This window comes from Salvelinus alpinus, chromosome 36 (genome assembly GCF_045679555.1).
Source record: "Salvelinus alpinus chromosome 36, SLU_Salpinus.1, whole genome shotgun sequence".
In the NCBI taxonomy this organism is placed as follows: Eukaryota; Metazoa; Chordata; class Actinopteri; order Salmoniformes; family Salmonidae; genus Salvelinus; species Salvelinus alpinus.
Window position 1 is genome coordinate 19,299,461 of NC_092121.1, and position 25,929 is coordinate 19,325,389.

The 25,929-nt window shown below is 41.5% G+C and overlaps 1 protein-coding gene across 2 annotated transcripts; it reads right to left on the reverse strand.

The window, feature by feature from the left end:
* Nucleotides 1-6,039: 6,039 nt before the first annotated feature.
* Nucleotides 6,040-18,315, reverse strand: LOC139564779 (ER membrane protein complex subunit 10-like). 2 transcript variants are annotated; one of them, XM_071384572.1, is made up of 8 exons: nucleotides 17,907-18,315; nucleotides 15,154-15,220; nucleotides 14,918-15,030; nucleotides 14,710-14,820; nucleotides 14,411-14,595; nucleotides 14,167-14,257; nucleotides 8,521-8,621; nucleotides 6,040-6,326 (listed from the first exon to the last, which is right to left on the reverse strand). In XM_071384572.1, the coding sequence occupies exons 1-7, from the start codon at nucleotides 18,000-18,002 to the stop codon at nucleotides 8,532-8,534; spliced, it is 753 nt and encodes a 250-aa protein (XP_071240673.1). In that variant the 5' UTR covers nucleotides 18,003-18,315; the 3' UTR covers nucleotides 6,040-6,326; nucleotides 8,521-8,531. The 2 variants fall into 2 exon arrangements, with proteins under 2 accessions (XP_071240673.1, XP_071240672.1); XM_071384571.1 differs by lacking the exon at nucleotides 8,521-8,621 and having other exon boundaries at nucleotides 17,907-18,055.
* Between the last annotated feature and the right edge of the window lie 7,614 nt (nucleotides 18,316-25,929).

The window sequence follows — 25,929 nt, forward strand, 5'->3', positions numbered from 1 at the left end:
TCAACTACTCTGCGTCTCACAAAGACACAGCGGTTGGAACCAAAAATCTCAAATTTGGACTCATCAGACCAAAGGACAGATTTCCACCGGTCTAATGTCCATTGCTCGTGTTTCTTGGCCCAAGCAAGTCTCTTCTTATTATTGGTGTCCTTTAGTCGTGGTTTCTTTGCAGCAATTCGACCACGAAGGCCTGATTCACGTAGTCTCCTCTGAACAGTTGATGTTGAGATGTGTCTGTTACTTGAACTCTGTGAAGCATTTATTTGGGCTGCAATCTGAGGCTGGTAACTCCTTAATGAACTTATCCTCTGCAGCAGAGGTAACTCTGGATCTTCCTTTCCTGTGGCGGTTCTCATGAGAGCCAGTTTCATCATAGCGCTTGATGGTTTTTGCGATTGCACTTGAAGAAACTTTCAAAGTTCTTGAAATTCTCCGGATTGACTGACTTTCATGTCTTAAAGTAATGATGGACTGTCATTTCTCTTTGCTTATTTGAGCTGTTCTTGCCATAATATGGACTCTGTCTTTTACCAAATAGAGCTATCTTCTGTTTACCACCCCTACCTTGTCACAACACAACTGATTGGCTCAAATGCATTAAGAAAGAAATTCCACAAATTCACTTTTAACAAGGCACACCTGTGAATTGAAATGCATTCCAGGTGAATACCTCATGAAGCTGGTTGAGAGAATGCCAAGAGTGTGCAAAGCTGTCATCAAGGCAAAGGGTGGCTACATTTAATAATTTCAAATCTCAAATACATTTTGATTTTTTTAACACTTTTTTGTTTACCACATGATTATGTGTTATTTCATATGTTATTTCATAGTTTTGATGTCTTCACTATTATTCTACAATGTAGAAAATAGTTTAAAAAAAACAAAAAACAACCTTGAATGAGTAGGTGTTCTAAAAGTTTTGACCGGTAGTGTATATGTGTGAAATTTGTTTTGATTTAGAATGGACCAATATCATGGACCTCTCTCTCGAAACTGTGGTTCATTTTCATGCCAGCCAGGTAGGCTAATCTCCTGTTGTAAAGATAAGCAATGTGTTTAATATTAGGAAAGTTGAGAAAAATATATAGTAGGCCTAGCCTATAGAAAGGTGATGGAATATTGTGAATGTGTAGTGTGGAGCTAAATGCGGAGCTATTGAATGACGATTGCATTGCCCTTGCAGATACTGTATGATTCTTGGGCTGCGGGCTTGTGTTGAAGTGTTTTAGCTTGTAATGTCAAAAGCCATGCTGTCGGCATCCTCAGATACTGCCTGGGAAGGTGCACCTTACCTGCCTCCAAATCATTTCAAACAGGAGGATTTCTGTATTTCTGTAACAAAATAACTTCCTGACAGGACACAGTGTTTCATTGGGTGTGTGTTCGGGGACATCTAGCTATTAGAAGAGGCATTTTAATGAAGTGTAAGTGCCTGCTTCGTGCTGGCCACCAGAAGACCAGATATATGTGGTATGCTAATAAACATCAGCATTCAACACCCACAGCGCTGTCAGTGTGTGGACTTAAAGAGTATTACACGAAGATCTTTCAGTACTCCCAGGGTTGCTATGCATCATTATTATATAGACTAATACCACCACGGTATATTCCATACAGGAGCATGTCCACTCACTGAGTTATCTGATAGCTAGTGTTTTATTCCATTTGTTACGAGTTATGATAATGATATAGTGGTATGGTGAAATGACTAAAATAATGGCGCACTACGCACACTGTACCATATAGATTTAGAAGCATAGTTGTATGTGGGACTGTAATGCTTTATATGCCCTTGCGATCATTTCCCTTTTTTGACGTCCTGTTAGGAGCCTGTTACCAGCTGATTGAAAAGCCAGGTGTTTTCCTCCTCTCACGTTTCTCATGGTGGCTGTTTTTCTATGTGTGCTTTTGGGTCAGTACGAACTTCGCAACCTTTCCAGCAACTTGGAAGGTGACTCTGCTTACACTGGCAACCCAGGACCCCCAAATGCAATGAAGCTCGTACGTGAACTTTACCAAGCTTGTTAATGCTGAATTTAAGCAATGGCTAATACACTTCTTGTAAAAATGATTACATAGTTTGCTACATGTACTAATGTAATGTATAAGAATTGTTGTTCATGACTTATATATGATAACGTTTTCTCATAAATACACAGAGGCGGTTTTCGCGGCATAGGTTAAGCCTAGTCCTGGACTAAAACGCACTTTCAATGGAGATTCACTGTCTGGGAAACCGCCCCATGGTGTACCGTGTATACATGAGTTACAAACAGTTGACTAAGTAGGCCCTCGAAGGAATAGGACTTGGTATCCTACATTGTGCTTACAGAGCAGGGGTACAGACAAGGTAAACATTAACCAGCATTAAAGATATTAAAGATGTTTGCACTAAATATGTTTTCCCTATAGCTGCGCCAGAGCAACACAAACCCCATAATACTCCTTAATCACAGGATATCCCAAACCGGGGGTCCCTGCCCACGCACGGTGTCATTGTTGGTTTCTTAGCGACAGGGAACCCAGAGATTTATGTGGCACCACCGGCATGCAGGCGGCAGCCCAATTGGTCTGTAAGATTTCTCTTACTCTCTTCACCCTTCACTCACTCTATCCTCTACCTTCTTTCTCACCCTTTAATTTCTTATCCTTCGATTTGTCTGTTATCCCCTGTTAAAGGAATTTAATTCCTATATGTTCAGAAACCAGTCTCAAAATCAATCAATCAATAGCGTTTATTCTCGAGAGTACTGATCATAATACAATTTACATCAGGTTATATAATAAAAATGATGTCATAGGTTTTAAAATGTCCTTCCTCCTCTCGGATACAATGGCAATATAGTTCACAAGCCTTCCCACATTGTCTGCCACCTGTTAAACAATCTACTCCTAGCCCAAGGTCTCTCCCCTCCCTGGGTAGAGACAGAATGTCCTGTAAGGAACACAGCATTCCAGCCGGTCTGACGATAGCTCCATTAGTTTCTAACAAGGAACAGAAAGTCCTTGTTCTAATTCTTGACTAAAACTACACACATTATATTCAGTATTATGATTATAATAAGATTCTTACATCCATACAGTAACATAGTAGTATTCTGTTTAGTTATAGTTCTAAGTTAAATGTACACATAATTTAGTCATTATTCATAAAAATCCCATAACATCCCCCCTTTCCTCTATCCCATGTGACCATCCTCACTTTTCCAAATTTATTTTGGTTTCTCTTGCTTAGCTATCTGTGTCCTGTGATATATTCTCTGTCCTTGACACCATACATACTCCATAGTGCTATGCAGAGCCTTATATATTGGTATATTGATATATATTGGTAGGCCGTCATTGTAAATAAGAATTTGTTCTTAACTGACTTGCCTGATTAAATAAAGGTTAAATAAATACATAGAGAATATTGAGAGGCTTTGGTGCTGTGAACATGGCTGTATGCTGATAATATACACACCTCCATGGGACCCTGTATTACCCACTACCCAACGTTTGTGTGAGTGGGGAAGTTAAAGCATATGAGCTGGACAGGAAACATTTGAACTCCTCACATAAAACATCAATATACCGCTCACTTTTGCTGGTAGACATGTTCTGTAACAGAATTATCCAATTTGATCACACATCAAAACAGTGTTTCATCTAGAAACTACAGTATGGAATTGTTTATGCATTTTCTTAAATCCCTTTTTAAAGATAAGCAACAAACTCATAAGATTCCATTCTTGAAGATTCCAACTCTCATGTGCACCAGTGTCATCTTCCCCCAGCTTCCTGGTATACAGGCATTCATCAGGCCTGGTGCTGATAGGCTATTCTGGATGCAACCTGGACTCATGGGTAGATGTAACATAGTAAATCCTGACACTCCAATTAGTATGATATGTTATGTTTCCTATGGTATGTATTAATTTGTGGATGTCCATCATCCATTTCGTATGATATGTTATGAATTCCAATTTGTATGATATGTTAAAAATTGCAATTCGTAAAATGTTACAAATTGCAATTCGTACAATATGTAAAGCATTTGCTAAACTTATTACATGTTATGAATTCCAATTTGTTATGGCTAATGTTAGCTAGGTGGCTAACGTCTAGTCTAGAAGTTAGGGTTAGGAGTTAGGGTAAAATGTTAAGGTTAGGGGAAGGGTTAGCTAACATGCTAAGCAGTTGCAAAGTTTCTAATTAGCTAAAATGCTAAAGTTGTCCTTGATGAGAACCGAACAGGAAACCTTTGGGTTGCTAGACGTTCACGGTATACGCCTGACCAACCACCCAACTTTTGTTTTTGCCTTAAGTAATCTTAAGTCTTATGGAACCATACCGAACATAACATATCATACTAATTTGAGTGTCCTGGATTTACATTTACTATTTTACATCTGGTCTATGAGACCAGGCTGCTGGATGAGAGCTATTTGTGGAGAAAGTAAAAGGTGACCAACTACCTAATGCTGATGGACAGGCTGGTGTTTACAAATAGTTTATGAATAAGGATGGATTTTTCATTCAACAAAACATCCGTGGTTAGTTTGAAAGAGATTGGAGAGCTGCAATGACGTAGATATAGGTCAGGTGTAACATTCAAAGGTACAGGTATAACATTCAAAATCATATTAATTCAGATATATTCATATATTGTTATAATATTTGTATTTCATACTTCCATGTACCTGTGGACTGCCACTAGAAAGACAATCAGACATATTTTTCTGATATAACTTTCCCCACGTTGCTTGAGTGTTTTCTACTGTCATATGCCTTCCTACCTGACACAGTGGCATATCTTTTAACTAACAAATTACTTTGTCGCGCTCTCCCTTCTTCCATTCAAGCTCTCCTTTTTCCTTCAGCTGTCCTCGTCGCCTCATCCCTTCCTTTCTCAAGTTAACAGAGCGAGGTGGGAGGAACATGGGGATAAGGTTGAGGTTAAAGGTTTCAGGGCAGAGCCTAACATAATGCTGTGTGTTTGTAGGACCAAAGTGGTAGCTGGTGATGTGGGGTGAGGGGCAGAGGACACTAAAGCGCTGGAGCTCAACACTGAGCCTCTGAAAATAAGGGGCTACACCTCACAGCTGTGTACAGACTAAAAACAGACAAATGAACATTGAGGCTGACGAGGGGTGGCCCATGTTGACACAGGGGTTCCAGAACATTCTGTCTCTAAAGCTATACTGCTGGCATTCTACAATCCCCCTAGCCTGACTCATTCTTATAAATATGAGGGAGAGGAGAAGTGTGATTGGAAAACAGACAAAGAGTGAGAAGGGTAGACCGAGAGGGGGAAGAGTGGTAGAGACAGAAGGAGAAGGGTAGAGTCAGAGGGAGAAGGGTTGTAGAGACAGACAGAGAGAAGGGTGGTAAGACACTGAGACAGAGTGAAACTATGGCTTAGAATTCAGTAAAGATGAGATGGGATTAAAGGCAGAGAATTGAATAGAAGATGAACAGCAGAAGGATTTTCACGAGGAGGGACAGAGTAACAGATCAGAGAAGAAATTTGAGGAGAGGGTCCTGGCAACACTGTATTATTGGACTGTGAAGCAAGACTGCTTTGATGTGGTTTTATGTGCCCGCTTGAATATGCGTGCCAGTCAAGCCATGCAATAAAATAGAGATTAATGGCAGGACAGGGTTTGTGATCTGAATGACAGTTGTCTGACACTGCAATAGCTAAACACATAATAAACACACCTTATTACACTACTGTCTACAGCTATTACACAATGTACTTTTAAGAATTACCACTAACACAATGCTGCAAATATTGTCCATGGTGACATGTTCACGAAAGCGTCAATTTCCCTTTGTCACCCTCCATCGAATTGCGTTAACGTTGAACGAATCTTTAATAAGGCATCATTCTGGATGGGCAGAGAAAGAGGACATCTAGTGGAGTAGAGAAGACTGAAAACAACTCCCATTTCTCTCTTTACTCAGCGTCCCCCACCCACCCCACTCTTGAATACATATCCAGCGGCATCATACTGGCTAGTGGCTATCAATACCATAGTCAGACAGACACAGTTATTAGGTAGTAATAAATATTTTATTTTCCCCATCACTTCAATATTAAAAATGAAGTTCATGACATACGTTCTCAAGGTTAGCTCATCTGTCCATATTAGTCTATGTGTAACAGTGTGTTGAATGGTGTGCATTTCTCTACATAACTATTTACAAGTAGAAGAAACTGCTCCACATAAATCATGTTGGCATGGCGATCATCGGCCTCCTCCGTTAGCTGCACCACCCCCGGACTGATCCTGAGCTCCTGACATCATCAGGAAGAGAACGAGGGGAACAATGTACATCCACTGGAGAGAGGGAGGCAGATGTTATTATCAAATGATACAAGATGTTAATCTAACTCAGGGTAAGACTACAAGCTGTGATTAGTGATGCTTCTCCTGCACAATAGTCCCACAGTTTCATCCTGTTCAATGTCCAATGACAGAGAGTGAGGTGAACAGTGAAGTGAAACATCTCAGGGTCAATGCCAATGACAAGTGTGTAAAAGAAGGAGGCACAAAATGACTGTGGTGACTTTGGATACTTAAACTGTGATAATCTAATCCACTTTAGCAATGAAGGTGTGTATGTTGTCCAATCCTATTTTACCAGAGTGCTTTAGCTCATTACTAATCAATGGGACACACCTGGATTAATTAAAGGTCTACAGTGACAAAAAACAAACTGATCATTAGCACTGGATCATTAGCATTGACCTTGAATGACAAGGACAGGAGGGGAGGGACAAACAGGAAAAATGATTAGTGAAAAATGTTAGCGTTAATCAAATCAGTGAACAGTATAACACATATATACATAACAGTATAACACATACAGTGGGGAGAACAAGTATTTGATACACTGCCGATTTTGCAGGTTTTCCTACTTACAAAGCATGTAGAGGTCTGTCATTTTTATCATAGGTACACTTCAACTGTGAGAGATGGAATCTAAAACAAATCACATTGTATGATTTTTAAGTAATTAATTTGCATTTTATTGCATGACATAAGTATTTGATCACCTACCAACCAGTAAGAATTCCGGCTCTCACAGACCTGTTAGTTTTTCTTTAAGAAGCCCTCCTGTTCTCCACTCATTACCTGTATTAACTGCACCTGTTTGAACTCGTTACCTGTATAAAAGACACCTGTCCACACACTCAATCAAACAGACTCCAACCTCTCCACAATGGCCAAGACCAGAGAGCTGTGTAAGGACATCAGGGATAAAATTGTAGACCTGCACAAGGCTGGGATGGGCTACAGGAAAATAGGCAAGCAGCTTGGTGAGAAGGCAACAACTGTTGGCGCAATTATTAGAAAATGGAAGAAGTTCAAGATGACGGTCAATCACCCTCGGTCTGGGGCTCCATGCAAGATCTCACCTCGTGGGGCATCAATGATCATGAGGAAGGTGAGGGATCAGCCCAGAACTACACGGCAGGACCTGGTCAATGACCTGAAGAGAGCTGGGACCACAGTCTCAAAGAAAACCATTAGTAACACACTACGCTGTCATGGATTAAAATCCTGCAGCGCACGCAAGGTCCCCCTGATCAAGCCAGCGCATGTCCAGGCCCGTCTGAAGTTTGCCAATGACCATCTGGATGATCCAGAGGAGGAATGGGAGAAGGTCATGTGGTCTGATGAGACAAAAATAGAGCTTTTTGGTCTAAACTCCACTCGCCGTGTTTGGAGGAAGAAGAAGGATAAGTACAACCCCAAGAACACCATCCCAACTGTGAAACATGGAGGTGGAAACATCATTCTTTGGGGATGCTTTTCTGCAAAGGGGACAGGACGACTGCACCGTATTGAGGGGAGGATGGATGGGGCCATGTATCGCGAGATCTTGGCCAATGCTCAGTAAGAGCATTGAAGATGGGTCGTGGCTGGGTCTTCCAGCATGACAACGACCCGAAACACACAGCCAGGGCAACTAAGGAGTGGCTCCGTAAGAAGCATCTCAAGGTCCTGGAGTGGCCTAGCCAGTCTCCAGACCTGAACCCAATAGAAAATCTTTGGAGGGAGCTGAAAGTCCATATTGCCCAACGACAGCCCCGAAACATGAAGGATCTGGAGAAGGTCTGTATGGAGGAGTGGACCAAAATCCCCGCTGCAGTGTGTGCAAACCTGGTCAAGAACTACAGGAAACGTATGATCTCTGTAATTGCAAACAAAGGTTTCTGTACCAAATATTAAGTTCTGCTTTTCTGATGTATCAAATACTTATGCCATGCAATAAAATGCTAATTAATTACTTAAAAATCATACAATGTGATTTCTCTCACAGTTGAAGTGTACCTATGATAAAAATTACAGATCTCTACATGCTTTGTAAGTAGGAAAACCTGCAAAATCGGCAGTGTATCAAATACTTCTTCTCCCCACTGTATATACATAAGCTTGCAAGAAGCAGAAGAGACACGGAGCGCGGCACAGACATAGGCTAACAGCACAGAGTGAGTTGCTGAATGAGCCAAAGTGAGAACAGTACTTGAGTGGGAATCAGCTCTGCTGCTCTTCGGCTCCCCCTGCTGAGGGTTGTGCCGAACTGCTGGCCATGAGGAAGATTGCACCTCCCAGAATCAAATACCACTGGAACACAGCACAGCATAGCACTAAGTCAACAAACGGCACAGCACAGCACTGAGTCAACAAATGACACAGTCACAATCAGCAACACAGACTCAGACAACAGCACTGATTAAATCAAACACAGCAATGGGAGCACAGCACATAAAACACAGCACAGAGCCCTATACTATGAACGCAGTTTGTGCAGTTAGTGAGGTAACGTTGGTCAACTGAGTTAAACTCGGGATAACTGATACCACGGAAGTGGCTCACCTTTTAGCCAGGTACATTTCTATGGCAACAAATCCATCAGAACTACCCTGCTCCCATTCAAGGTTAACTCAGGGCTAACTCAATTTATCCTGAATTAACTTCTCTAGGGTAGGGGGCAGCATTTTCACGTTTGGATGAAAAGCATACCCAAATTCAACTGCCAGTTACTCATCCCCAGGAGATAAGATATGCATATTATTAGTAGATTTGGATAGAAATCACTCTGAAGTTTCTAAAACTGTTTGAATCATGTCTGTGAGTATAACAGAACTTATTTAGCGAAACCCCGAGGACAAACCATTCAGATTTTCTTTTTTTTTGAGGTCAGTGTCTTTTCAATGAGTTTTCATTGGGAAACTAAATTTCTAAGCGAATTGCTTGCAGTTCCTACGGTTTCCACTAGATGTCAACAGTCCTGAGAAATAGGTTGAGGTTATTCCTTTGTGTAATGAAGAAATACAGCCATCTTGAAGTCGAGGCACTCCAGGTGTCCTGGACATGCACTTCAATCAAACAGAAGGCATGCTACATATCGTTTTAATCCTGTAATGAACACATATCATCCGTCTTCAATTTTATTGATTATTAACGTTAAAAAATACCTAAAGTTGTATTATAAAAGTAGTTTGACATTTTTTGGCAAAGTTTACAGGTAACCTTTGAGATATTTTGTCGTCACGTTTGAGCAAGTTGGAACCGGTGTTTTTCTGGATCAAATGCGCCAAATAAATGGACATTTTGGATATATATCGATGGAATTAATCGAACAAAAGGACCATTTGTGATGTTTATGGGACATATTGGAGTGCCAACAACAGAAGCTCATCAAAGGCATGAATTATATTTTTATTTCTGCGTTTTGTGTCGCGCCTGCTGGGTTGAAATGTTCTCTCTTTTGTTTACTATAAGTGCTATGCTCAGATAATAGCATCGTATGCTTTCGCTGAAAAGCCTATTTGAATTCTGACATGTTGGCTGGATTCACAACCAGTGTAGCTTTAATTTGGTATCTTTCATGTGTGATTTAATGAAAGTTTGATTTTATAGTAGTAATTTTCATAGTAATTAATTTTTATTTGGTGCTCTGCATTTTCTCAGACTTTTTGCCAAGTGATACAGTAGCGTCTTGCCTAAACTCAGATTTTTGGATATAAATATGAACTTTACCGAACAAAAAATACATGTATTGTGTAACATGACGTCCTATGAGTGTCATCTGATGAAGATTATCAAAGGTTAGTGATTAATTTTATCTATATTTCTGCTTTTTGTTACTGCTCTCTATAGCTGGAAAAATGGCTGTCTTTTTCTGTGACTTGGCTCATACCTAACATAATCGTTTGGTGTGCTTTCGTCGTAAAATCTTTTTGAAAATCGGACACGTTGGCTGGATTTACAACAAGTGTAGCTTTAAAATGGTGTAAAATACTTGTATGCTTGAGGAATTTAAATAATGGGATTTCTGTTGTTTTGAATTTGGCGCCCTGCAGTTTCACTGGCTGTTGACGAGGTGGGACGCTACCGTCCCACATACCCTAGAGAGGTTTTAAGTGTCTGAGCTGCGAGTTGACGACCAACGCAATCAGATTCCCTCCCTCTCGCAAAGATTGCATCACCATCCCCTTCATTTGAGGAAGACAACGTTGTGTGTTAAAATACGTAGAGTTAGCGACAGGCGGACAACCAATATCAACCTTCGTAGTACAGATAAAGCCTGAGCTGGAATGTGAAGCTAACTGAAGCTGGCTAGCTTTAGATAACATTGAGTAGCTTAAAATCGTAGCATACCCCTCAGGACAGGACATATCCAGATTGGCTAGGGTTAGACAAAACAAAGACACCTAAGAACATGCAGATATACACTGAGTATACCAAACTTAGGAACACCTTCCTAATATTCAGTTGCACCCCCTCTTTGCCCTCCGAACAGCCTCAATTCATCGGGACATGGACTCTACAAGTAGGGCTGTTACGGTGACCGTATTACTGCCACACCAGCGATCACGAGTCATGATTACAGTCAAATTCCACGTGATCGTTTAGTCACGGTAATTAGGCTTCTCCAAGCTCTGATGCTGCTGCTGATCATTAGTAGCCTACAAAACTTGCTAACTGCCTGGTACTCAGCTCTCTATTGTTCCTCTAATCACTTTGATATCAATGCAAATGTAAACGAAAATCAAAACACTAAATGAGAGCCCATGCGTGTGATGGCCTCTATTAAAAAGAGGAGGATCCCGTCAGCTTTCTATAGGCTAGGCCTACTATATTTATTTCTCAACTTTCATAATATTAAGCACATTGCTTCTCTTTACAAAGGGAGTATAGCCGACCTGGCTGGCAAGAAAATGAAACACGTGAAAATCGTCCTCTATTCGCTATTTAAGTGCATAGATGACATGTATATTTTCCACCTGCCCGTTCCGACAGGTGAATAATTGTACATTCTAAATCAAATACTAAATAATGTGTGGAATTTAGTTATGTAAAGACAAGAATAAATCAGGAATAGTCTGATGGGTGACAATATTAGCCTATCACTTGTGAATGATGCCCAGCTTGTGTGCAGTAAGGAAAGAAACAGCGCCTGCCTTTTTTGGGCGACTTTTTCAAATCATAGTCGCACACGTCATGTAGCCTGGCCTATATGTTTAGTTGTGATACAAACCACATCAAAAGTGGCCAAATAACTTCTTAAAATTAGGCATATTAAATCAGCTTTACAACGGGTTCAGAGCCTAACTGGCATACATACGCAGCATGTGAGTCATGTTTGAGGAAGACAATTTTCACCATAAAAATACACCTTTATATATATATATATATATATAAAAGCATTACATGCATAATCGCATTTGCGGTCACCTTTGAGAATGATGTTTTCCCACTAATGGACATCCGCACTTTTAGCCTACAGCCATGTGCGCTGCGCTTATAATGTGAAGAAATGCCTAATAGTTTAGCAACATTTTAAACTAAACGTTCTGATCTGTTGTGTCAGCTTCATCGCTTAAATTTTTTTTTTTTATGCTAGTGGTGGTATTCATTTGGGATCTATCCCATCCCACAACTGTCCCAGACTATTTTTGGAATATTTATTTCTCGCACAGAATAGGTCAATTTTTGTACTATGGGGGATGGTAGATTGACATAGTCGAGTGCTTTTGCTATTTGTTAGGCCTTCTCATCTTGTTGGCTGACGAAAAGTAAATGTGGACAGTACTTTCAATATCCCCGAAGTGTCCGTCTTCACTTGTGTGAGGTTCTGAATTATGCACTACAACCCAATACTATATGTGATTGTGATTGAATACTCAATGTGATTGAATATTAGCAACTGTTGACCTGGGCGCCTGGGTGTCTGTGTGTGTGTGCTGGAAGTAACAGTTAGCCCCAGATAAGTGTGCTGGGAAGCTGTGGTTAGCCTTGAGCGAGAACAGTGTGCTTTTGTATACAGGTGCAAATAGCTAAGACAATGTTGCAGAGCTGTCTGACCTCAGTCTCTGGGGTGAGGGAGCGTAATCTACACAGCAACAGCGCCGGGACACCAAAGAGCGCAAAGAGGCTAGGACTAGCCTGAGCGCCGGCGATAGGCTGGGTGAGTCTAAACCACGCCCAGTCTCTACTCTGACAGGCCGGCTCGGAAGCGGGAACTATCTCTGTCATGAGTATATTATAATATCTTTGTCAGGAACAAGTCAGTTCCTTGTTCCACCCTGCGGGGTGGTGCAGTGAACCCGTATATACGAAAGTTGCATTTGCCATTTATTACTTAGTTAATAAAAAATACATAGCATACAATTAATGACTCATTGTCATACTTGTCCTTATACCAGATTGAATTGACGCAACCCTAACACTTGTAGCCTGTGAGAAAGACATGATCAGGTGACGGAGAGCCATTTGAGTGAGAGGTGCTTTGGATCATGCAGCCGGGAGAAGGGAATTATAATTATTATATTCAGCCCAAGGGCACAACGGCCACTGGTGGCAATGGCATGGATTTTTTTAGGAGCAATACGGCCACACAAAGGGGATGCCGCCAGAGAATTCAAGGCATTATCAAGTGCTTGTCAAATTGTGAATGAGAGACTGGTGTACAACCTGCGCAAGAAACAAAGCAGGGCTCATGCCTTTCATGCAACTTTTTTCAAATCATCATTACAGTCGCATCATGCAGCCATAGAATGTATTACAAATCAAAACATATAGCCCAACATTTGTATCACAACTAAAGTTACATAAATATCTCTAAATTAAGCATATAGGAGTACCTGTTTCTTTGTTAATTGCTCAATACAGAATATGTGTGCACTCCCTCAAATCAAAATATCCTTTCTATTTTATTCAACCATGTTCAATTGTATTCTTCATATTATAAAATAATGCCACAGAATTCTAAGCAAATCTTGTCTGCTAAATGAACTAGTGCAGCCCACAGCCATATGGCATAGCTAGATCAAGGGACTAACACTCAGAGTATGCTACCCTGTTCTGAAATAGACCACATTTTCTTCATATCATGTTTCTTTAGACCTGTCTAAAATAAATAATGGATTTTTTGAGATGGTGTAGGCTATATTACATGGATTTATTAGACTTTTTAAAATGTAGATGTTCCAAAGATCTCCATCAGTGGCTTGTAGGCTATGTGTGGAAGACAGGAGATGCTAAATGTGTTTGTTAATTAACGGTAAATTACTGTGAGACCAGCAGTTATTTGCTTGACAATCACCGGCGTGTGACATTTCATTACCGCCACAGCCCTATCTACAAGGTGTCGAAAGCGTTGATGTCCTTTGGGTGGTGGACCATTCTTGATACACACGGGAAAGTGTTGAGAGCGGACAAATCCAGCAGCGTTGCATTTCTTGACACAAACCGGTGCGCCTGGCACCTACATACCCTGTTCAAAGGCACTTAAATATTTTGTCTTGCCCATATACCCTCTGAACGGCACACATACACAATCCATGTCTCAATTGTCTCGAGGCTTAAAAATCCTTCTTTAACCTGTCTCCTCCCATTCATCTACACTGATTGAATTGGATTTAACAAGTGACATCAATAAAGGATCAACGCTTACACCTGGATTCGCCTGGTCAGTCTGTCATGGAAAGAGCAGGTGTTCCTAATGTTTCATACACTCAGTGTATATATAACGGAACAGAGCAGCTCAAGACTGAACAGCAGAGCAGAGTTTAAAAGACTTGAAGAGCCCAGGGATAGACCCAATAGACGGTCATAATGACATAGTGCAGGACACAAACCACAGATGTCTATGCACACTTACATATTTGGCAAAGAAGGATTTCTGCTCCTGTGGCTTGCCTCTCTTTTCATGTTCTATGTCCATGCGCTCAATAAATAGAGCAGTCTCCGGCCTGGGGGAGAGGATGATGAAGGATATGGTTAGACAGAGAAAGATAAAGGTTGAAGTCGACCCAAAAGAGTTAGAAAATCAAATCAAATGAAGATTTGATAGAGCCAGAACCATATTTCTGTGACCAGAACATCAATAAGGACCGATGACTCACTGGGGTGCATTGGTAGGCGCTATGATGGTCAGCGTAGTGTTAAAGGCTTCCAGATCAACTTCATCCTCCACCTCTGTCCCCCGACACGCGCCTGGAATGGTCACTATGGAAACGCCGATGAGGTAGCCAGAGACATCAGTGTGGAGGGTGATGACATCGCTGAGGTGGGACTCAACTAAAGAGCACTGAGGGAGACAGAGAAGAAACAGATATGTTTTCAATATGTTCACAAAAGAAAATGCCAATGAGGTGTGTTGTCTTTTTAATTTCAGCTTGCTATGAGGGTGAGACACACATACCGCTCTGACGAACGCCGTCAGGTAGCCATCCATCTGGCGCTCTGTCTGCCTGTCTGTCAAAGACACTCTGGGCACTCGGATTTTGTACAGACCATCCACAACAGCCACTTCCTGTGTCAGAGGGACAGGAGGAATACCAATTCAGAACAAAATCCTGACTGCTGACAGTAAACTCCAAACCACATCTTCCTCTACCTTCCTCTCCCACCTTCAGAGTGTTCCTGTCCTCCTCTGATAGCTGGCTCTGGGAGAGGGACACACTGGTCTCCCTCCCACCCCTTAACTGCAGAGCTCCACGCATACGGAACCGAGACACATCATCTGAAAGAAAGAAATGGTATAATAACACACGATGAGCACCAAAATTGTGACCTCGATATCTCCTTCATTTGGTAAATGGAACTTTGAAGAATAACGTATCACAGTTAGACAATACATACTCACCAACTTCAAAGGAATGCTCAAAAGGGACAGAGAATCCACTGAAGTCTGTGTCCAGTCCATCACCAGTCTGTGGAGAAGGAAATAGATGCAGTTTTACTAGAAAGAATAGATTCCGACTCTTGCTTACAGGTACACTGTGGTTGGACAAGCTTCCTGTTTAGATTAAGACACCGCGGAGCTGGAGCGAGATATGGCTTGGAAAATGGACCTCAATCCACAGAATTGTGTTGTACTACGAATTGTCCAATTATCCCAAATGTTAGACCGAGAATTTATTTTTTAATGGCAGTGTCTGTCAGCCAATCAGCTCCTTTGTTGTGTCCCCGACTAAAAAAAAATATTGGTCGACCAATAGTTTTCTGTTCTTTCGACCAATCGATTGACACATCCTATGTGTTTCAACTATATGCACAGAGCCTGTCTGATGCTTTAAGCGAACTGTTTGATGAAATAGTTAAGACACAAATGACTAGAGGGAGTCCGACCGCAATTGATTTGATTGTGCTGCCTGGCTCAGATTTGCTGCTCTGTGTTACAAAAAAAAAGAGACAGCGAATGACTGTGTGACTAGCACCCGTTGTCTCTCTCTCCTCCCTGCTGCAGAGACCACCACAGAACATCAGTGTGTATAGCACTGTCTGTGTTGCTGAAGCTGCAACATAATTACAGCCATTTCTGACTGAAAAGTTCTGTTACCGAAATTCCTCATTTGTTTAGGAAAAACTATCCCTATTCCCTCAACCTGTGCTCTCTTTATGTGACACATGTATGCTTCGCATGCACGTGACCAATAGGGCCTGACCTATAGCATATCATAATCACATCAATAAATTGGTTATAACAAACTCTGTACACCTTAGCACATGTTACAGAAAAATGAATGCAGAGGACGTGACAAACTTGAAGCAGGGGAACGTTTACTGGTTGTGCAGGAGGTAAAGGGGAAGCCAGATGTGTGGAATAGATTTTGCTAGTTGTGGAAAATACTGGAGATCAAGAAAAAGATGGTATGGAGCAAGCGCTGCTTGCATATTAGTCCTGTGTGTGCCAAACAGGTGCTATTAGACTACAATATAATTTTTCTGACCGTTTCGAACAATGTAAACACTAAATAAATTAGAGTCTGTTGTAATGTTTTTTTGTAAAGCCTTTATTACAGCAAAGACTAAAATTATTTATGAATGCAATTTCCGAAATGAAACAGTTTAGGCCTATTTATTGTTTACGCTAATTATTAATTAAATCATTGCTTGTTATTTTATTTTAAAACTAAAATGCTTGATTCCATTGCTGTGTGATGACATGAACGGATAAATGATTGAGTGATGCAGTAGCCTATATAAGTATTGAAATATAGGCCTAAGTAAGTTATGGTATTAAGACTAAACAGGATGCACTCTGTGGCCTACAGCTTGATGGTGGTTATACAAGGTTGCTATACTATGCCTACTAATGATAATGACATATTATTATAAGGATGATCATAATAATAATCTGGAACAGTGCAAACACTAAATAAATTATAAATAATACCAGAGAGGCTGGTCTAGTTTTTAAAAAGTGTAAAGCCTTTATTACAGCATAGGAAAGATTAAAAACAGCAGAATTTGTGAAACTGTTGGTGCTCACAGAATCAGTAGGCTATCAACTAAACACTCAAATAGGCAACAGAAGCAGAATCTGTCTTACATTTAACAGTTAGGCTATTGATTATAGACCTAATTAATTTTGCGTTTCCTCTCTCCTCATTTTTCTTAGACAATTAAGGCAAGTGCTGTTTTCTCCTCTCCTAACTCCGCTGCTGCCTCAGCCGCATTGTTCTCAACACCAATATGATGGTTTACTTTGCTATTATGCACATTGCAACATGGTCTAGGAAAAGGCGCCAATTCAACAGGCACTGATGTGTTTCAGAACCGCAGACTGCGACCACTATTCAAAAAAATAGCAGTACTTCATTCTTCTCGGTGTAACAGTTGGGATAATGTCACATTTTTTATGTGTAACGCATTTTCTCATCTCCCGTGGTGTATTAACCTAAACAAGAATCGAAACTATCTGACCCCAACGCAGATGTAAACAAGCGTAGGATCGGAATCTATTCTGGCTAGCAGTTTTACTTACTGCATTTTTCAACAGAAGTGCTGCAGCAAGAAGGACCAAAAAGTGCAGTTAGCTAGCTAGGGCTCCATTGGATGCTGTAATAGAGATATCTACCCTGGAAACACTTTACAATGAGCAGTTCAGGATGTAAGATGACATTTCCACAAATTGGTCCTGCCATTCAAACATAGTGGTATTGATTCGAATTCTTATTGGCTTGATTTACAGTGCGTATGTGTTGGAACACATCCGAGGCAATATTACAAATGACTACCATGGCGTGACATAAATTGAGCACCACCACCAAGGCTGTCAAAGCCACCCACCTAGATAGCTAGCTAACTAACTACGGCTAGCTAAACAACATAATATCAATCTAACTGGCGTTACTGTAACGCTAATTTTGTTGCCTACTTAGCCAACGTTACGTGTTTGATAGACGTTGGTGAAAACGTTATCTGCACAGTAAGTAACGCTGTATTTTATGCATGTTAAACAGCTGTTTTGCATTCATGCGTTGTCTTCATTAACTCATTTGGCTAGTTAGCTAAGGTCGGACGGTTAGCAAGAGCTAACAGCAAGCACACTAGTTGTCTAAGTTAATGGAATTAGATATTGGCAAAGAAAATAAAAAAGTGGTTTTGACATACCTTTCTGCCAGTGTTGCAACACGCAAAATCAGCACACAAAATAAGTATTGTGGGAATAATTAACAGTAACAAAAACGACCGTGGTACTGAAGCCATTTTGTCGGACCGTGCTTCAAAGTAAACATGGAACTACAATGTTACGCGATGACGTAGTACACTGGAGAACGAGCACCAACCTATAGTAAACTGCAGGTGGCGATAGAGTAGCGTTGATAGCAAACTTCATGCAGGACTGTTGAAATGTCTAAAACGGGAGATTGAAAAACGAAAGGTAGACCTACTCTTTGGTGACTCAGGTGTGAAACGCCAACCCTCACAAACGACACAATTCAATAATGCTTAGGCCTAAATGTCAGAAATTATATATTGTAGCGACACGCACAGACAGTTATGTGTTAGGCTATTAGTTGGTTGTGTACCCAGCTATGTGTTAGGCTATTAGTTACCAGTACCCAGTGTTCGCGGGGTCCGACATGCCAATCAACCTGCTATCTGCCAATCACGGGAATGCCTGGAATGTTCTGATGCCGGGCTTCCTGGTGGTAGGCGGAGTGGCGTGGAGGGGGGGTGGGCAGGGGGATGGAGCATTGTAAGTTAAAACCAGGTTTAGCCATTGTTCTCTCTCTTACGTCTGGCCTTTACAAGAGAAGGTCAAGGTTGTTTTATAGGTTGCGCTTCATTTATTTGGCGTGGGGCTACGGCCAAACAGTAGCCTGTGTGAAGTTAGGTTAATAAACCTTAAACTCAAGCCTCTGTCTGGACAATTGTTCCTCTATGATCTAGTCAGGTCATTAAAAAAAAAAAAAATACAGTTCCTCAATGTAGGATGCAAGCATTTTTGTAAACGTGTGGTTAGCGTGTATTTGAATAACATTTTTATTATGTTTAAAAAAGTCAAATAAGATAGTACTTTATTAATCTCCCAAAGGGGAAATTTGATAAGATAGTACTCTATTAATCTCCCAAAGGGGAAATTTGATAAAACAATAAAACACAACAAAGGACGCACAGACGCTAAAAGCAGAACATCAAACGAATATAAAAAACAAAGTGTTAGTGTGACTTATTGAAGAACACGTGATTACTCTTGTTCAAAACACAATGTGTTGAGCTCCCGTTCTTTGCGTTTTCATTTCACTGTCTTAATATATTACCCTTTTACTAAATAATGTATAGGCCTAGGGTTATCCGTGAGACTAATTATGGACTTCAAATATATTATTTGCTGTGACAGAGAGTGAGGGCGAGCATAATTCTACTAAATGGGCTACACTGATACACTCACATTGTCACACATTCAATACGAGCAAAAGGCCCAGGAGTGTAGTCATGTACCATCCTGTTTCACTTGAAACCTGTATATTTTACCTTCCTTCCCAGGATTCCTGTTTCTGTCTGAATGTGTGAGCGTTCCTTATGGGACATGGCAACTCCCCTGCCATGTGATTCTCTCAAATTCTTGCTTTGAATCCATTCCCTCTCGCTGGGGCTGCCCATTACTCTCTGTCACCACTCTCAGACAATGGTACTGCCTCCCTGTACACCCCTCCATACTATTCTTAGGACAATCAGCACCATGTACACAGCATGTCCCTTCATGTGAAACTGTAGAATGACCTTCAAAAATAATAATCTGTATGCATCACGAAACTAGAGCGAAATAAGATTTTCATGTAATTTAATCCACAGAGTAAGGATTGTTGACCAATATTTGAAATGTTTATCTTAAAGCATAATTGAGAAATAATTAATTGAATATGGAATATTTTATGACATTTTGGCCTTACCCAGGCCTCCTTTAAGACTCCATCATGTTTAATCTGTAGCTGCTACAAAGCAACAATTGGTGTCAACAATCCTTCCAAAAGACCATTCTATGGATTACATTTTGTGGAAATCTCTGAAATCACCTTCTTTTGTTGTAGTTTGTGAGGAATCACTCATTAATATCTTATGAGCCCCTACTGAGAAGTTAAGAACCTTGGAAGATCAGAGTGGGTGCACCAGTTGGTGTATGGTCCTTAACATGTATCTCAAATTAGAATTTTAGTGTTAAAAGAATCAAGTGTCAACCTCTACTATGGATCATTCAGTCCTCTCGGGACAGATCTATAGTAGCAGTTCAGGTCCATTACATGAAATCCAAATAAAAATCCATTTAAATTACATGGTTGTAATTCAACAAAATAGGAAAAATGCCAAGGGGGGTGAATACTTTTGCAATCCACTGTACGTTGTTATTCTGGCACCACTCGGCCAGGTCTCTGACCTCCTCCCTTTAGACTGTCTCATCGTTGTCAGTGATAGGCCTACCACTGTTGTGTCGTCTGCAAACTTAATGATGGTGTTTGAGTCGTGCTTGGCCACACAGTCGTGGGTGAACAGGGAGTACAGGAGGGGACTGAGCACGCACCCCTGAGGGACTCCAGTGTTCAGGATCAGCGTGGCGGATGTGTTGCTACCTACCCTGTTTAGTCCCAGGATCCTTAGCTTAGTGATGAGCTTTGAGGACACTATGGCATTGAAAGCTGAGCTGTAGTCCAGGTGGGAAAGGGCAGTGTGGAGTGCAATAGAGATGGCATCATCTGTGGATCTGTTTGGGCAGTATGCATATTGGTGTGGGTATAGGGTTTCTGAGATAATGGTGATAATATGAGCCATTGCCAGCCTTTCAAAGAACTTCATGGCTACGGAGGTGAGTGCTACGGGTCTGTAGTCATTTAGGCAGGTTACCTTAGTGTTCTTGGGCACAGGGACTATGGTGGTCTGCTTGAAACATGTTGGTATTACAGACTCAATCAGGGACATGTTGAAAATGTTAGTGAAGAGACATGCCAGTTGGTTAGCAAATGCCCTGAGCACACGTCCTGGTAATCCGTCTGGCCCCACGACCTTGTGAATGTTGACCTGTTTAAAGGTCTTACTCATGTCGGCTACGGAGAGCGTGATCACACAGTCGTCCGGAACAGCTGATGCTGTCATGCATGCCTCAGTGTTGCTTGCCTTGAAGCGAGCATAGAAGTGATTTAGCTCATCTGGTAGGCTTGTGTCACTGGGCAGCTCGCGGCTGTGTTTCCCTTTGTAGTCTGTAATAGTTTGCAGGCCCTGCCACATAAAGACGAGCATCGGAGCCGGTGTAGTACGATTCGATCTTAGTCCTGTATTGGCGCTTTGCCTGTTTGATGGTTTGTCGGAGGGCATACCAGGTTTTCTTATAAGCTTTCCTGGTTAGAGTCCCGCACCTTGAAAGCGGCGGCTCTACCCTTTAGCTCAGTGCGAATGTTGCCTGTAATCAATGGCTTCTGGTTGGGGTATGTGCGTACAGTCACTGTGGGGACGATGTCCTCGATCCACTTATTGATAAAGGCAGTGACTGATGTGGTGTACTCCTCAATGCCATCAAAAGATCTGCTTCATCTGACCGCTTTTTTATTGACCGAGTCACTGGTGCTTCCTGCTTTAATTTTTGCTTATAAGCAGGATTCAGGAGGATAGAATTGTGGTCAGATTTGCCAAATGGAGGGCAAGGGAGAGCTTTGTATGCGTCTCTGTGTGTGGAGTACAGGTGATCTAGAATTTTTTTCCCTTTGGTTGCGCATTTAACATGCTGATAGAAATTAGGTAAAACTGATTTAATCCGGCCACTAGGAGCGCCGCCTCTGGGTGTGCGGTTTCCTGTTTGCTTATTTCCTTATACAGCTGACTGAGTGCGGTTTTAGTGCCAGCATCCGTCTGTGGTGGTAAATAAACAGCCACGAAAAATATAGATGAAAACTCTCTTGGCAAATAGTGTGGTATACAGCTTATCATGAGATACTCTACTTCAGGCGAGCAAAATTTAGAGACTTCCTTAGATTTTGGGCACCAGCTGTTGTTTACAAATATGCACAGACCGCCCCCTCTCGTCTTACCGGAGTGTGCTGTTATATCTAGCCGGTGCAGCGTATATCCCGCAAGCTGAATATCCATGTCGTCATTCACCCACGATTCGGTGAAACATAAGACGTTACAGTTTTTGATGTTCCGTTGATAGGATATTCGTGATCGTACCTTGTCTAATTTATTGTCCAATGATTGTACGTTGGCAAGTAATACTGACGGTAAAGGCAGCTTTCCCACTCGCCGTCGACGGATCCTTACGAGGCACCCTGCTCTGTGTCCTCTGTACCTGCGTCTCTTTCTCTTGCCAATGACGGAGATTTTGGCCTTGTCGGGTGTCTGAAGTACATCCTGTGTGTCCTGCTTGTTGAAGAAAAAATCTTAGTCTAATCCGAGGTGAGTGATCGCTGTCCTGATATCCAGAAGCTCTTTTTTGCTGTAAGATAAGGTGGCAGAAACATTATGTTCAAAATAAGTTACAAAATATTCCAAGGGTTTTCTTTATTTGTACTATTTTACTATTTTGTAGAATAATAGGGAAGACATCAAAACTATGAAATAATACATATGGAATCATGTAGTAACCCAAAAAGTGTTAAACAAATCAAAATATATTTTACATTTGAGATTCTTCAAAGTAGCCACTCATTTGCCTTGATGACAGCTTTGCACACTCTTGGCATTCTCTCAACCAGCTTCATGAGGTAGTCACCTGGAATGCATTTCAATTAACAGGTGTGCGACAGACCATCATTACTTTAAGACATGAAGGTCAGTCAATCCAGAACATTTCAAGAACTTTGAAAGTTTCTTCAAGTGCAGTTGCAATAACCATCAAGCGATGTGATGAAACTGGCTCTCATGAGGACCCGCCACAGGAAAGGAAGAGCCAGAGTTACCTCTGCTGCAGAGGATACGTTTATTAGAGTTAACTGCACCTCAGATTGCAACCCAAATAAATGCTTCACAGAGTTCAAGTAACAGACATACCTCAACATCAACTGTTCAAAGGAGACTGTGTGAATTGGACCGAGAAACACGAGCAAAGGACATTAGACCAGTGGAAATCTGTCCTTTGGTCTGATGAGTCCAAATTTGAGATTTTTGGCTCCAACCGCCGTGTCTTTGTGAGACGCAGAGTAAGTGAACGAATGATCTCCTCGTGTGTGGTTCCCAACGTGAAGCATGGAGGAGAAGGTGTGATGGTGTGGGGGAGCTTTGCTGGTGACACCGACAGGGATTTATTTAGAATTCAAGGCACACTTAACCAGCATGGCTACCACAGCATTCTGCAGCAATACACCATCCCATCTGGTTTGCGCTTAGTGGGCCTACCATTTATTTTTCAACAGGACAATGACCCAAAACACCCCTCCAGGCTGTGTAAGGGCTATTTGACCAAGAAGGAGAGTGATGGAGTGCTGCATCAGATGACCTTGCCTCCACAATCACACCACCTCAACCCAATTGAGATGGTTTGGGATGAGTTGGACTGCAGAGTGAAGGAAAAGCAGCCAACAAGTGCTCAGCATATGTGGGAACTCCTTCAAGACTGTTGGAAAAGCATCCCTCTTGAAGCTGGTTGAGAGAATGCCAAGAGTGTGCAAAGCTGTCATCAATGCAAAGGGTGGCTACTTTGAAGAATATAAAATCTAAAATATATTTTGATTTGATGAAAACAAAATTGGTTACGACATGATTCCATATGTGTTATTTCATAGTTTTGATGTCTTCACTAAACAGGTGGGGCTCCACTGATTTTGTTGGATAAACCTGGGTCAATGGAAACTTGCCTAAGGTGTCTTGTGTTAGACAGTCAAAAGTGATATAGAGAACAGTCAGACAATCAACCTGTCAATCAATGCTAATCGGTGTGTCAATCAATTAGCTAATGGGCTGGCTCCCGCCCTACCGTGTTAACCAGTTAACAGTTTCCAGCCGGGTCGTCCTCTTCATTACTGCATCCAACCCCCATTCACCTCTATGCTGTCTTCCTTTCCTTCTCACCCTCTACCCCTTCTTTCCTCAGAGCTTCTGGATCCCCTCTAGGTGTCATCTGACAGCCTTTTCCTGGGGAGGGGGACTGAAGTGGAGAGGGAGGAGGGAATAAAAAGGGATGAAGGAGGAAAAGCAGACAGACTAACAGACAAGGAGGGAGGGAGACACAGTCAGAGGAAGAGATAGACACACTATCGCAGCTATGCCCGAAGCCAAGAAGCCAGGTAAGCAGGTCATACACATAAGCTTCAGTACTGTTGTACAGCTAGTGTCCTCTTTGGACTTCTGTGTATCTATATTGGTCAGTGTTCTTCCTGTCATTGACCGAGACAGACTCTCTACTACTCCCATAGGCTGGTTCCCTACGTATGATAGTATGTTGTTGATAATGTGATACGTTGTTGTTTTTGCACTTTATACCCCCATAGCGTTCACAGTAGTAACATATGAAGTTTATTGGCATATCTGTTGGGAAATGTTACGATAAGCATGACAAAGTGATGAAATTATCTGAATTAACATAAGTTGCATTCATTATGAAGGTAGAGTGAGGTAAAGAGAAAAGTGGATGGCAGGAAAGATAGTGAGAATCTGTCCGTTTTTGTGATGGTGGAGAGTCCAGGCAGTGGCAAGGTAGAGGCCTATCTCGTCTCAATAGTTAGTTTGGAACCTTTATTATTATAGGCATTATGATAAGGGTTAAGGTTAGGTCTATGGTTAGAGTGGATAGTTAGTTAAAATGATGTTGATAGATAATTGATCTACTGAACATCTACAAACCATCTATTTGGCACTATCGAAAATAGCACATATCTGTTAAAATGAGGTTATAGATGATAATAAGGTTCATGTTATTATTTGCACAGATCTTTGCTCTTTTACACCACAAAGTCTTCCCATGTCTGCAATAGACCCACACTGTTGATATGGGGGAAAAGTGGTTCAAGTGTGAGGACTTATATATTGTTGGCCTATATTCACACAGCATTAACACCAGCAATACGTAGGTCTTTTATGCATGGAATTAGTTGTTGTGAAGACATTGCAGCTCTGGCATCTGTTGACAAAACATTGCCATAAGTGTCAGTGAAATTTATTGCCCGTATGTAGTAATGTTTGTCTATCTGAGGGGATCTAAAATATGTCATGGTCTCTTTTCAACAGTGACCTTAAGGCACTGTAAATAACATGGCAACATGACATTTGAGAGACTCAAACAGGGAGGGAGGGAGGGAGAAGAATCTTTCTTAGAAAGAAAGGTGCTATCTAGAACCTTAGTGTTCTTCGGCTTTCCTCATACGAGAACCCTTTGAAGAACCCTTTTGGGTTCCATGTATAACCCTTTCTACAGAGGGTTCTACATGGAACTCGAAAGGGTCCTACCTGGAACCAAAAAACGTTCTACCTGGAACCAAAAAGGGTTCTATGGGGACAGCTGAAAAACCTAGTGTGGAAGAACAGAGTAGAGCAGTAGCATAGTAAAGCATACCGATAAGATGAGGGGAGAAAGATGAACGAGATTATGTGTCGGAGGGGGTTATGCCATCTCAGGTGTGACCTCTTCACATCACTTCTCTGCACCTCAGAGGCTCAATCTATCTGACCCTGATTGCCTGTCTACTTCACTTACACCTCTACTAAACTCTTTCATTGGGCTAACCGATTAATGTGGCCTGTTTGGATCCTTACCATAGACTATTAACTATATACAGTAAATGTATTCAAAGGGCATACAGTATCTTGTACTGTATTTACTATATGTTTATTTTTTATTTTTTACTGTACTCTGTCATCTTACCTTACACACCCTTCGTTTCACCACTGTTATTCCTGTTTATACTGCCTGCCTGGCTGGCTCAGAGTAATTCCACACCAATTTCTTTATGTCTCAGCCATGTGTTGCCAATCTAGCATCATTACATCATGTAGATCGTGTTCCTGTCACCACATTAATTCCATCCTTTAGACTGCTCTCCCTTACTCCCCCCCCCCCCCTTGAACTTCAACTCAGTCCCGGAGCCTTCCCCTCCCCCTCCCCCATGGTGACTGTCTGGTACTCAAGAAGCCACTGGGACATGGAGAAAGCACGCTTCCCAATAAACAGCATTAAGAATAGTTCTGCAGCCTGTGTGCTTAGCCTGAGGAA